The sequence below is a fragment of the Malaclemys terrapin genome, chromosome 10, assembly GCF_027887155.1.
Source record: "Malaclemys terrapin pileata isolate rMalTer1 chromosome 10, rMalTer1.hap1, whole genome shotgun sequence".
Lineage (NCBI taxonomy): Eukaryota > Metazoa > Chordata > Testudines > Emydidae > Malaclemys > Malaclemys terrapin.
The window spans coordinates 84,867,203-84,882,400 of NC_071514.1; the positions used below are offsets into that span (position 1 = coordinate 84,867,203).

Consider the following 15,198-nt stretch of genomic DNA (forward strand, 5'->3'; position numbering starts at 1 on the left):
GGCTGAGTTTTTAGCAGAGGAGGATTTGGGCGCATTTAAAAAAATACAGGAAGAGAACGACTCAGTGAGGGGGCGGAGCCTCACTCCAACACACAGCTGGGCATTGCCATGGAAACGCCAGCTGTGCGTGCTTGCCCGCAGGAGGGGATTTGATGAGATGGGCGCTGGGGGTGGCCACCTGGCTGAGGGCTGCTGGGGTCCCTTGGGAGCACCTCGTCGGCATTGCTCTCCGATCAGCACCCAGGACGGTCTCTGTGAGCACCGAGGGCATGTCCGCGCAGCACTGCGAGGGTGTGATTGCAAGACGTGTGCACACACCCAAGCTAGCGCCAACCTAGCCAGCTCGCTAAAACTAGCAGCGAAGCCACAGCAGCATAGGTGGTGGCCCGGGACACCTGAATACAAGCCCACCCTGGACCCTGGGTACGCGCTCGGGCCACTACCTGATGCAGTCACCCACACTGCCGCAGCTTCCCTGCTATCAGTACCCCACGCCAGCTTGAGCAAAGCTAGCGGCTCTGCCTACGCGTGCTGCAACCACCCCTCCCGACTGCTGTGTAGACAGAGAGAGACTGGTACCCCACCTGCAATACAAGGGGTGGGCTGGGCTAGAGAGCCCTGGATGACTTGGGCCCTGGCTAGCAACACTCCCCCTCTCTTCCTGTGGTGCATCACAACAGGCAAAATGCAGTCCATTGACCGAATCCTGAGCAAGCCAGGGACAGGGAGTTCACAGTGGAGGGACCCGCGTTCTGGAATCTGCCTCAGTTTGGAAGGGAGCTGCAGTGCAAGGCCTATCCCCCCTGCAGGACTGGCCTGGAGGAGGTGCTGCTGCTAGGAGGTTTGAGGACGTACAAGTGCCCCCAGCTAAGAGGAAGGGGCTTTTATGAACTGGCACGAGGATGGTCTTCCACGCCAGTGCCACCTGGTCAGGTACGTGCACTGAGCCCCTCTCACTGCATGGGAACTTTCCATTTGCATCCCTGAGATACTCAAAGGCTCTGGAGCAAACTAGGGGCTCGTCCTCTGCAGAGTTTCGTTTTAAACGGACGGAAAGTCTCCATGCACGGAGCAGGCAAAGCACAGCTGGCACTGTGGCAGGCTCCCTTCTCTACACACTGGCCCCTGCCAGCAGAGAGACTCCCACTGACCTTGGATCGGGCCCAAGGTGGCTTTACTCTCCCCTGGAAGGACTCCCGCTAATGGCGTGAACTGCTTCTTGCTCCCCAGAGCCCACCAATAATCAGTGCCAACTGCATGGGTGGTTCCTCTCAAGTGGACACCCGCCACACCTGGACTGAGACCCAGTAACTCATTTCACATAGGGCCAAACAGCCATCAGAGGGGGAGTAACTTTCTGCCCCTCTCGCCCTGGTCCAGATCGGAGCCAGCGTCGCAGGAGGTGGAAAGCTACATATCCCCTGCCATTCCTAGTCCTGAGACCTGTCAAGACGCCCATTTCCAGCTGGAGGACTGCCAGGACAGGTCCAATTCCCAAGAGGAGGTTGTGACAATGCGGTTCTGGTGGAACCCAACTGAGAGTGCCAACTCAGGACAAATTGCTCAAACAGGGCAGTTACAGCCCAAGGCTGGGGTTTTTTCCACCTCTAAGGCAAACCAAACCAGCCAGACTAGGAGGACTTCGGTCTCACCCCCTGGCTAACCGCAAGTCTCACAAGCAATCTCCTTAGACACCCCAGTTTCCCAGTATTACCACCAGTGCCACTCGTTATGGGGACAAATGGTTATGAATACCAATACCCCAGTAAAAGAAAAAGGTTCTCCCGATCCCAAAGGACCAAGCCCCAGACCCAGGTCAATATACAAATCAGATCTTATCCACAAATCACGCTGTTGCCAATCCTTTAGAATCTAAAATCTAAAGGTTTATTCGTAAAAGGAAAAAGGTAGAGATGAGAGTTAGGATTGGTTAAATGGAATCAATTACATACAGTAATGGCAAAGTTCTTGGTTCAGGCTTGCAGCAGCGATGGAATAAACTGCAGGTTCAAATCAAGTCTCTGGAATACATCCCCCGCTGGGATGGGTCCTCAGTCCTTTGTTCAAAGCTTCAGCTTGTAGCAAAGTTCCTCCAGAGGTATGAAGCAGGATTGAAGACCAGATGGAGATGAGGCATCAGCCTTATATAGTCTTTTCCAGGTGTAAGAACACCTTTGTTCTTACTGTGGAAAATTACAGCAAGATGGAGTCTGGAGTCACATGGGCCAGTCCCTGCATACTTTGCTGAGTTACAAGGCGTATCTGCCTTCTCTCAATGGGTCCATTGTATAGCTGATGGTCCTTAATGGGCCATTAAGCAGGCTATGCAGAGCTAATCTCAGCTTGTCTGGGATGTCACCCAGAAGCATAGCATAAGTTTGCCATACAGACAGTATAGAGCCAATATTCATAACTTCAACTACAAAACTGATACACACATATAGACAGCATAATCATAACCAGTAAACCATAACCTTGTCCTAGACACCCCATTTGACCCCCTTTATACCAGATTTGGGTGCCACCACAGGACCTTGGTTGCAACAATGATCTATATGGTCCCAGATTATATCAATAACGTCACACCCCCAACGCAAAATTGATGCAGGAAGGGATGACACAAACATCACTGACTGCATCCCAAGAGCTCCCCATCCTGGGTTCTGTCTCACTACAGCTAATATTGGGTTAGAAGCCGTACCAGTGTATAACAGAAATGGTTTATCAAAATCATGTTCAACCACATGATTGAACCTCTTTACAAACTCAAGGTAACACTTAGTTAGAACAATAGTGGATTGGATCTGCTCTGGCAGCATGGTTCCTGTATGTGTCATGTGATCTTGCCAAGAGCTAAAGAAAACAGCTACTTTATTTATACAAGCTCGGGCAAATGTTTGGAACCCCATTAACATCGAATAAATGCAGATATTAATGTTCTTCATAGTACAGGAATCTTGGCATTTAGCTATGAAAGCAATATGGTAGTGTGCCTCAGTCTTCCTTTTCATACCGCACATTAGGTCTGGAATGTCTTTTCCCCTGTGAAAAGTTCCAATATTGTTCACAGGCATTACCTGTGAAACCCCAGTGTAACAAGGCCTTTTAACATCACGTGTGTTCTCATGTATTCCTTTTAACATGTTCAAGGGATTCTCCCAAAGATTAGACACATTGTACATTTTTACAGTCTGTGGCAATAGCAACACATTCATTACATACTTAAGCAATAACAACAAGTTCATTGCAAGTGTCCATCTGCAATCATGGTTGTCATGCCACCCCTTTGGCTTAATACCATTGGAGTTTGGGCATTTTAGGGTTAACCTGTGGCTTCCCTTTGCAAAATTTAGTTTTCTCTGTCCTCCTTGTCCTGCAGAATCAAACCCTGATTTCTCTTGCTTAACAGAATTCACTGGCTGATGGGGTGGGCCCTCTGTGCTAACAGCTATTAGCAAGTCCTCCCTTTCCCAGCCAGGCAAGTAATTTGCACTACCCCAGACCAGAGCCAGTCCACCAGTTTTCATATCCTTAACTGCTATAATTTCCAAGGCTGGACTCTGCCTTAAAGAGATACCACACAAATCCAAAGAGTCTGCGGGTGAGAGTTTGCTTGCTCTCCCCCGCATCCTCAAGCATTCAGCCATAAAACTGCTCTGCTCTGACACATCAGTAACCAAATCTGTCCTCAAACCCTGAAGCACAAACTGCTCGTTTAAAGAATCAGAAAGGAGACATTTCTGTTCCAACACCATTGTCTCCCCAACAAGTTGGCCCCACACAGCCATTTGGTTATAGGGCTGCCTCAATTCCTTAACAACTTTTACTTCCTCTGAGACCTTCTCAAAGCTACCCACACTGGATCTTTTAAAAGGACAGTCAGTGGATCCATTCACAACAGACAATTTCTGGCTGCTAGGAACTGAAACTTCCTTGATTAAATCACTCTCACACCCTTCAGTTGCAGGGAACTGCTTGCACCGAGTACCATGAGGATTCCTTTCTCCAGGAGCATTTTTAAGCAGCAAATCACCCCTCACAGAAATTCTGCCCTTACCCTCTTCACCTAGGGCTTGCTCTAAAGGAACACTTTCCTGAGCAACAACAGGCTCTGTCTGGGTTTTACTTGCATTCAGGATCACCTTTGGCCCATCAGGCAGATCTCTACACAATCCCCTTTCAGGCAAACCCATAGACTTCCTAGATAAAAGGTTAGAAATACTTCCCTTCTCTTTGCCACACACAAGCTTAGGAATTTTTTCCTTTTTGCTACACGTCGTTAAACTGTCCGTAGGTACCACAACCAAACTACCTTTTCGCTCTCCTTGTGCCCTGGCTAGGGTATCACCCTGATCAGACAGAGTTGTTACACCCTTCTCCACCCACACATGAGCAACAGGCAAAATACAAGCACCAGAATTTTCTGGTCTCTGGGATTTTGCTAAGACACTAACTGGATGCAACCTAGTTATGGTGCCATTCTCCCCAGCAGATGCAAACTTAGGACCATTCCCTTCCTGGGCTTTAGTTGAATCCAGAACCAACTCTGAGACAGCTAAATTACTCTCAACCATCACAGGCCGAAAGGCACCTTCTGTCTGCTCCACAGACAAAAAAGAGTTGGAGACGCATTTTTCTTTACTAGACATACGGTTTGGGATTTCATTTCCCTTGTCCCAGCAAACCGGGCTGTTCACAGACAACTGCTTGGAGACTGGGGTAGCTTCCTCCATAGGCAAGTTAATACCCCTGACAGACACAGGCACATTTCCTTCACTGTCGCTATTCTTCGCACAGGAAACAGATAAGGTATAGGGACACTCATCTTCCACTCTCCTTGCCTCCCCAAACTGCTGACTAGATAAAGCCATCAGTTCACAAGACTGCCTAGACTCATCCAAAATCTCCTTGTTCTCCTCTCCCTTCGCTTGATCTAATTCCAGATTTATTTCTGAGACATTAGATGGACATTCAGAAACTTCATTCACAGCCAAACAGCTACTTTCCAAGGACAAGCTTTTGGAGAAACCCTCCATAGGCACAACCTTGGGATCAATCCTCTCTTGTGCTTGGTTTGTATTAACTTGACTGACCATAGCTTTAATATCATTTCCAATCATGATATCCTTAGGGATTATGTCTTTTACTCCCACAACCATGGTGCCCTCCAAACCCTTCCATTTCAGGTGGATTTTAGCCAAAGGCACCCTGACAAAATACTTAGATAAGGCTACAACAGTTACATCTTCACCTGGCAAATAATCTTCCTTCCTGACAAGACTTGCTTTAACCAGAGTAATATCTGCTGCGGTGTCCCTCCATGCCATACACCTTACTCCATTCACTTCTGCACTGCTAATAAACTCTGCGTTATTTCCCCCATATTTAGCTTTAATGTGAGTTTTAAGGTCAAATTCTTCAGAGACCACAGAAACAGCATTTGCACACAGGGCACCAATGCTGGGCTCTGTGTGGCTTGCCTGTGAGTTTACCACCACAGAGTTAGCATTGGCCGTGGCATTTGGGGTTGCTGGTTTTGGGCTGCCCTTCAGTGTCGGGCAGTCTGGTCTCATGTGGCCCAGGATACCACAGTGATAGCATGTAACCTGTTCCGTCCTGGGATGTGAGTTCCTACCCTCCAGGCCCCCTTGAACTCCTTTAGAAGAGTCAGGTTTATTTTTAAATCCTTCCCTCCTCTTGAACTGGGGAGAATGGGGATTACTTTTCCCCGGGGTTTTACACCCTTCTCGAGCCCTGTTTTGGGTATGGGCATCCGCAATCTCTGCTGCCCGTAGGACTGACTCAGGGTCCCTGTCACACACAGCTGCTCTCACATTGTCAGGCACAATGTCTAAGAACTGTTCCAAAGTTATTAAATCCAGCAGTTTTTCAAAACTCCCATGCGCCTTGGCCCCCACAACCCACTTTTTAACAAAACCCATCAGCTTATGAGCACATTCTACAAAAGTACAATCCTTAGACATTTTAAACTCTCTAAACTTAACTCTGTAAGATTCAGGAGTAACCTTGAATCGCCTTAACACAGAATCTTTAAACTGCCCATAATCCAAGGCTTCTTGTTCCCCCAAGTCATTAAACACCTCCCTGGCTTTTCCAGTCAGTCTGGTCAGCAGGACAGGCATTCGCTGACCCTCGGGGATCTGGTACAGATTGCAGAGGCGTTCAAAGGTAGACAAAAACTCCTCTATATCCTCAGTATCATTGTAAATGGGACACATCCTTTCCCAGTTTTTCTCATGGCGGGGGGGAGGTGGAGTACCAGGTGGGGATGACTTTCTCCGCTCTTCCATTACTTGGAGCTGAAGTCTGGCCGTCTCCTGTTCAGCAGCGAGCAGCTCTAGACGTCCCTTACGAGCTCTCTCTTCTCTCTCATCAGCCTCCTTCTCTCTCTCTCTTTCTAATTCTGCTATTTTTTGCTTCTCCAGCAATCGAAGATCTGCTAGCTTCTGTTCATGCTCAAATTGCAGTTTACTTGTCACCCTTTGCATTCTAATTTTTTCTGCCTCTTCTGCAGCCTCAGGTAAGGGCTGTGCTCTTGCCCCCTGATCACTGGCTATTAACAGGTTTCTCAGTTCTTGATTTGTAGCTTTCTTTCTAAAGCTTATCCTCTTTTCTGAACACAAATTTTCCAGGGCTTTTTTGCCAAGTCCCTCATATGCTCTTTGCTCAGCCATTGCAGCAGTTCTTTAACCAACAAAACTCTCAATCCCAAAACTCAAATTTGGACAGCGTGGGGTTCTGACCCAAAGCTTAATTGACCTGGTTCTGTGGATCCAAGCACGACTACGCCACTGTGACAATGCGGTTCTGGTGGAACCCAACTGAGAGTGCCAACTCAGGACAAATTGCTCAAACAGGGCAGTTACAGCCCAAGGCTGGGGTTTTTTCCACCTCTAAGGCAAACCAAACCAGCCAGACTAGGAGGACTTCGGTCTCACCCCCTGGCTAACCGCAAGTCTCACAAGCAATCTCCTTAGACACCCCAGTTTCCCAGTATTACCACCAGTGCCACTCGTTATGGGGACAAATGGTTATGAATACCAATACCCCAGTAAAAGAAAAAGGTTCTCCCGATCCCAAAGGACCAAGCCCCAGACCCAGGTCAATATACAAATCAGATCTTATCCACAAATCACGCTGTTGCCAATCCTTTAGAATCTAAAATCTAAAGGTTTATTCGTAAAAGGAAAAAGGTAGAGATGAGAGTTAGGATTGGTTAAATGGAATCAATTACATACAGTAATGGCAAAGTTCTTGGTTCAGGCTTGCAGCAGCGATGGAATAAACTGCAGGTTCAAATCAAGTCTCTGGAATACATCCCCCGCTGGGATGGGTCCTCAGTCCTTTGTTCAAAGCTTCAGCTTGTAGCAAAGTTCCTCCAGAGGTATGAAGCAGGATTGAAGACCAGATGGAGATGAGGCATCAGCCTTATATAGTCTTTTCCAGGTGTAAGAACACCTTTGTTCTTACTGTGGAAAATTACAGCAAGATGGAGTCTGGAGTCACATGGGCCAGTCCCTGCATACTTTGCTGAGTTACAAGGCGTATCTGCCTTCTCTCAATGGGTCCATTGTATAGCTGATGGTCCTTAATGGGCCATTAAGCAGGCTATGCAGAGCTAATCTCAGCTTGTCTGGGATGTCACCCAGAAGCATAGCATAAGTTTGCCATACAGACAGTATAGAGCCAATATTCATAACTTCAACTACAAAACTGATACACACATATAGACAGCATAATCATAACCAGTAAACCATAACCTTGTCCTAGACACCCCATTTGACCCCCTTTATACCAGATTTGGGTGCCACCACAGGACCTTGGTTGCAACAATGATCTATATGGTCCCAGATTATATCAATAACGTCACAGAGGTCTCTCCTGCTGTCTCACGCGTGGCCCAGCAGAAGCGTTTAGGTTCCAGAAGAGAAATCACTGTTGCGATGGGAATGGGGCAGGTCAAAGAAAAGTAACAGCAAAGAACCAGGCCATACAAAGCACAGTAAAAAAGCAACCCGGCACAGACAGCATTGCTATTTTGCTATTCCATTGCCTATTTCCCTCCCATATCCACCAGCAGCATTTGCTTTCATCTCCCTGCAAGGGGAGCATCCGTCACTTCCCCTCCCTACTACAGGTTCTGCTGCGGAAGTGCAGTCTAGCAGGATGTAAGTGCCATCTTTATCAGCGATCTGGGTCCCATAGGGAAGGGGAGGGCTGGATGAAAATTTGTATATTTATAAGCCTTCGTGAATTATTCAGTTTGGTGGATGAAATGCCTTTAACCAGAGCAGTTAAGAAATGCTGTCTCCAGCTTACAAGATACAAACTCACCCGGCGAGCGCCCACGCAGACGCATAACTCTGCGCTCTGCTTTCCGTGGCAATCATGACTGCTCGTGTGTGGTGCCCTCCCTCCCCCAGGATGTCGTTTAAAGTCACATACACGTCAGCGTGGCTACTGAACGGGCGACAACAACGTTAGCAGCATCAGCCACGGGTGGCCAGAGCACGAGGACACAAGCAGAGGAATTCTTTAGCACACAAGTGCGGCCTGCGGAGACTACATCACCCATAATGCACCGCTCCATCCTGATGCAGCGGCCACACCTTGCTCCGCTCTATGAAAACTAGGCACAACTAGTAAGCCGCTCTCGGGAGAGGAGCGGGCAGGAAGAAAAGGGAGTTCCCACCTATTGGGATTTGTTTGTATGACAAATCTTGTTTGGCATGACCAGCAGCAAAGCTTTCTCCCGACTCCAGTACGCCCAGGCCGCGTGATGAATTCCCCCTCGGACGTCCCATCAGCGCTTACCCTGACCAGCTCTCTGCCAGATGCCATCGCTTGCAGAAGCATAAGGCCTTACTCGCCTGGTCGCTTGCCTATCAGCTTATAGCTCTCCGCGGGGGCTGAGTGGGTGGACTGCCGAAATCCCAACATGGGGCCTACATTTGAAGCACCAACGATGATAATAATAATGCCCATCTCACTTGCCCCTGACACCACCTGGGCTGCTCCCATTAGCGATATCACGCTTAAGCTGCTTGGGGAAGCTTTAAAGAGATTGCTAGCAGCTTTAAGACAATTAAAGGGGCAGAGTCAGCCAGCATGGTCTGGCAGCAAGAATATTACTCAGAGGGGGCTCTGCTCCCAGGCACTGACTGTCAGGGCTGGGAGTTAAACAGATTTCTTACAAAACCCACAGGGCTTTACACAAGCAGAAAATGCAAAGGTTCTTTTGGTGTCACAGCCAGGGTATGTTTAGTTTGGAAAAGAGGAGATTAAGGGGGGATATGAGAGCGGTCTTCAGATACTTGAAAGGCTGCCATAAAAAGGATGGAGAAAAGTTGTTCTCTCTTGCCACGGAGGGCAAGACGAGAGGCATTGGGTTCAAACTACAGCACAGCCGATTTAGATTAAATCTCAGGAAAAACTCCCTAACCCTAACCGTAAGAACAGTCGGCCTATGGAGCAGACGCCTCGGGAGGTCGTGGAAGTGCCTTCACTGGAGGTTTTCCAAAGGAGGCTGGATAGCCTCTGTCTTGGGTAGTTTAGACCCAACAAATCCTGCATCTTAGCAGGGGGTTAGACTAGATGACTCTTGCGGTCCCTTCTAGCCCTGTGATTCTATGATACCACAGTGATGTGTGCAATAGAAGAACCTGAGTACAATGGGGAGAGACTGCCTTTTTTGTTCTGTGTTTGTACAGCACCTACCACAATGGGGTCATGGTCTGTGTCCCTAAGTGCTACCCCAATAGCACCTTGTAACCTGGCGTGAGGCTCTCTGCCTCTTGGCTTAGCTGCTCCCTGCACTCATTTCCCCATGTGTTTAACAGGGCTTCCTGATGCCTCAAGGAGGAGCAATGCCTCATTACCCTGGTATCTTCCACCCCAGACCTGAGGCAGGAGTTAGCTCCCTGTTTGCCAGTTGCATGGCAGAGCCAACTCACCCTGTCTCAGTGCTGCTAACGAGATGTGAAACAGGAACAATCATACATGTCCCAGCACTGGCTCATTCCTCACACGCAGCTTTCATTATCAGGGGCTTTAGGCTCTGTCCCTCTATGCCTGTTGCTTGTGCAAAGCACACGAAATCTCGGCATCTGAAATGGGAATCAATTTCCTGCACTCCGGCTCTGCCGAATACTAGCTGCATGTTAGTGGCTTACAGTAAATCTGCAATCTGCGTATGTGTTTCCCTGAAAAGCGTCTCGAGCCTCGATTTCCAGCATGGCTTGCTCTGCCAAGCCAGCCTGCTGCACCAGCAATCTGCAGTGCTAAAAATCAGGAGATCCCATAATGGAAAAGCTATTCCTGCTCCAGCGCATCTGCGGGTGACCGCTCGCCACAATCAACTACACGGAGAGCAGCACAGAGAGAAGGGCAAAGACTTTAGGAGATAACAGTGTAGGCTGGGGGCTCTATGCAGTCTACACAGAGTTTGTGCAAATCGAAGAGTGAACCAAATTAAACACTGCCATAGGAACAGATCCATCTTGCTTGACCCCTAGAGTGACGGGAGCTGTAGGGTATTTGACATGAGACACGGCTGTAACGTCTCACATTTGTTACAGTCTCCTTCTGTTGAGACCCCCTAACCCCCATCAAAGAGCACGGTGAAGCCAAACCTTCCCCCGCAGCACAGGAGGGTACCATCTGCAACCAAACAAGAACAAATGCCCGTCTCTGCTACTGGCTCGGTCAAAACTATTTCGCTCTTACCATTACGCCACAAATCAGAGCGTCCCTTCAGGCTGAGATTTTGGCAGAACAATTTCAAGATCCTGTGAGTTTATACAGTATAGTAAACAAACACAGGCACATGTCTTGGCAGCTCCTACTTCAAGAGACCCTTTCAGGCGAGAAAGCATATTGAAAAACACATGATTGCCTCCTCCACCTCCCTCGCCACCTCACAGATGATCACAACAAAATTGTTTTTAAAAAAAATCAAATGTACTTTTCATTCTGTGTCTCATTTATTTACTTTCTGCAGTTCTCCCAGGCGGGGCAACAAAACCAGGGTGGTTAGTTTCACTCTTGTTACCAATCAATTCTGCAATGTCTGGATTGCACACACTACATCAGGAGGGTCGATTCATGAACAACGCGCTATCCACTGGAACGTCAAACAATCCCAGAACATTCCTGCTGGCCTTGGATTTTGTAACAACCCGTCTAAATTTGGGCATCAAGATGGACCTGAGAGTGTCTATTTAACCTTTCAGGACCCAAGTTAACACGCCCGGGCCCTCACCCCTGCTAGGGAATGAGTTGAGTAATATGTCCAAAAAAGCACCTGGGGGGCACATTTAATGACACCGAAGAGGAATCCCAGAAACCCCCTCTTACTGAGTAACAGCTCCAGCCAGTTCGGTGATCCAGTTAACAACCCCAGAGGAGATGGATTCAGGGAGCAGTACGAACACATTTTCTTGTTTAAACAGGTGTTATCTTTAGGCTACACATGCATTAAAAAGAACCACCAAACCAAGGAGAGTTACTCCGTGCACTTTATAAACAAGGCACAGCCAGGAGTGCCGTTACCGAAGATAACTGCTCTCTGCCATTAAGAGGCAGAGAAGGAACCAATAAGGGTTGAGTGCTTCATCACTACACCTCTATGGAGATTCATGGTAGCTAGTTTAGTTCAGGGAAGAAAATAGCTGCACTGTACATGGTGGTGAATACAGTCGATGGTGCTGGGACAGAATGACCTGCAGAGGTTCATAGTGTAACATGCACCAGGGCCAAATTCTCCTCCACAGTCCAGGCTCCATAAAGTCATTTATTCCATCGCTTAATCTAATCAAAAGCCGTTTGACCTGTGGGCGGACACCTCAGCACAAGTTCAAAGCGTGTCAAGCGTTCATCAGACATATGACCGTGCGAAGTTCGGAATGGATTCTATCTGTTCAATGGCTTAGTCTGCCCAGCCAAGCAAATCGGGCATCCCCTGACCGGCAGAACCGCACCCTGACACGTGACTCCACCCCCAACACTGATAGGCACCAGGGCATGTCCCGTTCAGTGGAGAACAAGCCCCTGTTTAGATTCTGGATTCCAAGGCCAGACGGGACCACTGTGATCCTCCAGTCTGACTCCCATAGAGGATAGGCCAGAGAATGTCCCCACAATAATTCCTAGGGCAGAGCTCTTAGAAAATCATCCACTCTTGATTTAAAAATGGTCAGTGATGGAGAATTCACAAAACGTACGCATTATTTCCAGTCTGACTCTGTCTAGCTTCAACTTCCAGCCATTAGAATGTGTTATACTTTCCTCTGCTAGACTGAAGAGCCCAGTATTAAATATTTGTTCCCAATGTAGGTACTTACAGACTGTGATCAAGTCACCCCTTCACCTTCTCTTTTTTAAAATTAAATGCATTGAGCTCTTTGAGTCTATCACTGTAAGACATGCTTTCTAAGCATTTTCAGGGTTCAAAGCATTTGCCAAGCAGCGTTCATTATGGCTCAGACATCAGAGTCACTACTGCTAACACTAGGAGACATTTCTACAGCACCTTTCATCCCAAAGGATCCCCAATGTGCTTCACAAATGCAAACAGGCAACGCCCCAGAAATGCAGTCATTTGTGTACCACAGCCAACCAGCACACAGCAAAACCGTGGGGAAGGGAGCGTTTCGGCCAAGGGACTGGGGCATACCATGACTTCAGGAACTGAAATGCCCTGAAGAGCAGACAGAACCAGGGGAGGGGGAGAGGTTTTTTTTAATCATTTCAGGCTTCTGAAAGACCCACACATAGTGAGCTGCTGAGAGTGAAGTTCCAAGCTGAACTTCTTGGGATTTGAACCTGCCGGTTCAGGGAGTTAAAGCCGAATGCAAACCTGATGCTCGCCCCATTCCACTAGAGAGGCCTTGTTCCTCATAAAATAAGGACATGCTCATTCAGCGTGCACCAGGGGCCTGGTTTTCACCTGCACGGAGCTCGCGCTGAAAACCATGGGAGCAACAGAGAATCTGCACCTCTGAAAACCTGGCCCCAGGTATCCAACTTGGAAAGGCACCCAGCGTGCCTGACTCTCCATCCACCTGCAGCTCCATCTTGGGAAACAATCAAAAGAGGGTTTTCTTTGGTCACAAGTCAAATGGGGGGATGAGGAGCTCAGCTTAACTCCCTGGGGGTGTTTACACCACAGAGCTATGGTATCAATAGCTGCTGCTTGCGAGGGGCCGGATTGGATTAGACGGGGCAAACCACAGGTCAGGATTGAGGTGCCTTGGTAGAGCTGGGGGCCAGGACTGGAGCAGCAAGTCAGGACTGGCAAAGCTATAGCAAGGGATGGGGACGTCAGGATTAAGAAGACATCGGCGGGGTTGCATTGCCAGAGCTCTGCACCACGGACTAGAACAGGTTGTTGTGGTCAAGACTGATGCAGGGCGACGGCCACACAGCACCCGCCTGGCTCCAGCCAGTGCTGCATCCCTCACTTGAATGAACATTAACCCAAATTCAGAGGTTCCCCGAACACTGGGCCCTGCTCGGCCTGGAGCCTATTGCAATCAGCCCCATCCCGAAGAGCTGTTCCTTTGATGAAAAGGTTCATTTTTCCCCTTTTCACTTCAAACTCCCCCTGCCCTCCATTAATTCAGCTCCAACACTAAACCAAGGCTGTTACATTACTGATACCATCATGGCCTGAAACATTAGAGCCGCCCCATTGCTCTGCTGGACTGGGCTGGGCTACCGCTTGACCCTGGGGTCTTGCTTGGGGGTTTAAAGCATGAAAGAAACACCCTCGTCTCCTGCTCCGTCGCATCCCCCCCGCTGGATGCGAGCCTGACGTGCCGATGGGTGTGTGTAGACGAGGCAGAGAATAGATGGGGAGGGGAGCGACTGGGCGAGTAGCACTGAATTATTTTCCACGGTGCGTATCTTGTTCACTTGGCTCCCGTTCTAAGCACCGCTCCCAGGCTCTTAGGAATGCCCGTGTCCATGTTTGGGCAAAACCCAGCTGCAGGGCCACTCGGGGCTGGGTTTCTCAGATGAGAGGGCCCTGCAGGGGACTAGCCCCCAGCCCAGCCGCCAACTGCAATCAAATAAAGGATCCTGCCACCCTGGGTGTGGAAGGCAGGCGAGTGGCTCGGGGAAAGGCCGGGGTGGATCCAACCCAGAGCCACGCTGCTGCACTGGCAACGGAGTGACCCCGGCAAACAGGCAGCAGCGGAGCGAGAGGGCGCCTCTGGGATTTAATCACTGTTGCAAGGAGCACCACACACACACACACACCCCATCCCAGCAGGATGGAGAGCTGAGCGCACACACACACACCCACCCCCAGCCTGACAGCTCCGGCTTGCAAGCTCAGCTGGGCACCCAGGCAGGAAGGAGCAGGGCACTGAAAACCCACGGGCTCCCCCTCCCACTGCACATTGAGGGGCAAATCCCAATGAGCCTTTATAGACCCCAGGGGCCAGCCGAGCCCAGGGGCCGCTCCTCACCAGCCAGAGCGGGGGGGGTTCTCCCCGCCCCCGAGCACTGGGCTCCCCTGGAGGGTACACAGCCAGCCAGCCCCCCCCCTCCAGCCCAATCCCCCACCCCGGCGGTCCCCCACCCCGAGGCCACTCACTGGCTTTGCCCGGCTTGGGCCGCTGCAGCAGCTTCTGCACCGTGCCCACGTCCTCCGCCTTCACCGCCTGCATCAGCTCCTGGTCCTTGCCCATGGCGAGCGGCCGGGCGCGGCGGGCAGCGGGCCGCCCTCAGAGGCCGAGCATCCTCCGGCCGGGGCGCGGGGCCCCGAGCCTGCTCCGGGAGGGGCCGCGGCGGCTCACACGCCCTGGAGCCGCAGAGCCCGGGCGCAGCGAGGGGGGAGCCGGGGGGCGCACGGGGGCCGGCGCCCGCGATGCATCCGCTGCAGGAGCCCGGGGGGGCGCCGGGCCGCAGCCCGGGCAGGAGGGGCTGGGGGGCGGCTGCTCCCGGCTAGCGGCGCCGCCGCCTTTGCAGGGCTGCTGCCCCCCTGCGCCGCGCCGGCTCCTCCATGGCTGGGGCTGGCCGCCGCCGCCGCAAGCGCGACGCTCACTGGCTCCCCGGTGCCTCCGGAAGGCTCCTCCCCGCCAAGCCGGGCGGCCGCCTGGGAAGCCCCGGTGCAGGGGCTGCTCGGCTCCCCCCTCGCCGGCGCGCCGGGACCGGGACCGGGACCGGGACCGG

At 50.6% G+C, this 15,198-nt stretch overlaps 1 protein-coding gene across 1 annotated transcript in view; it reads right to left on the reverse strand.

The window, feature by feature from the left end:
- Positions 1 to 14,821, reverse strand: part of CASKIN1 (CASK interacting protein 1) — a 157,140-nt gene extending 142,319 nt beyond the window's left edge. The window contains exon 1 of the mRNA XM_054042108.1: positions 14,621 to 14,821. Within this exon, the coding sequence (XP_053898083.1) occupies positions 14,621 to 14,714 (94 nt within the window). The 5' untranslated portion in view covers positions 14,715 to 14,821. The remainder of the gene's footprint in view (positions 1 to 14,620) is intronic.
- Between the last annotated feature and the right edge of the window lie 377 nt (positions 14,822 to 15,198).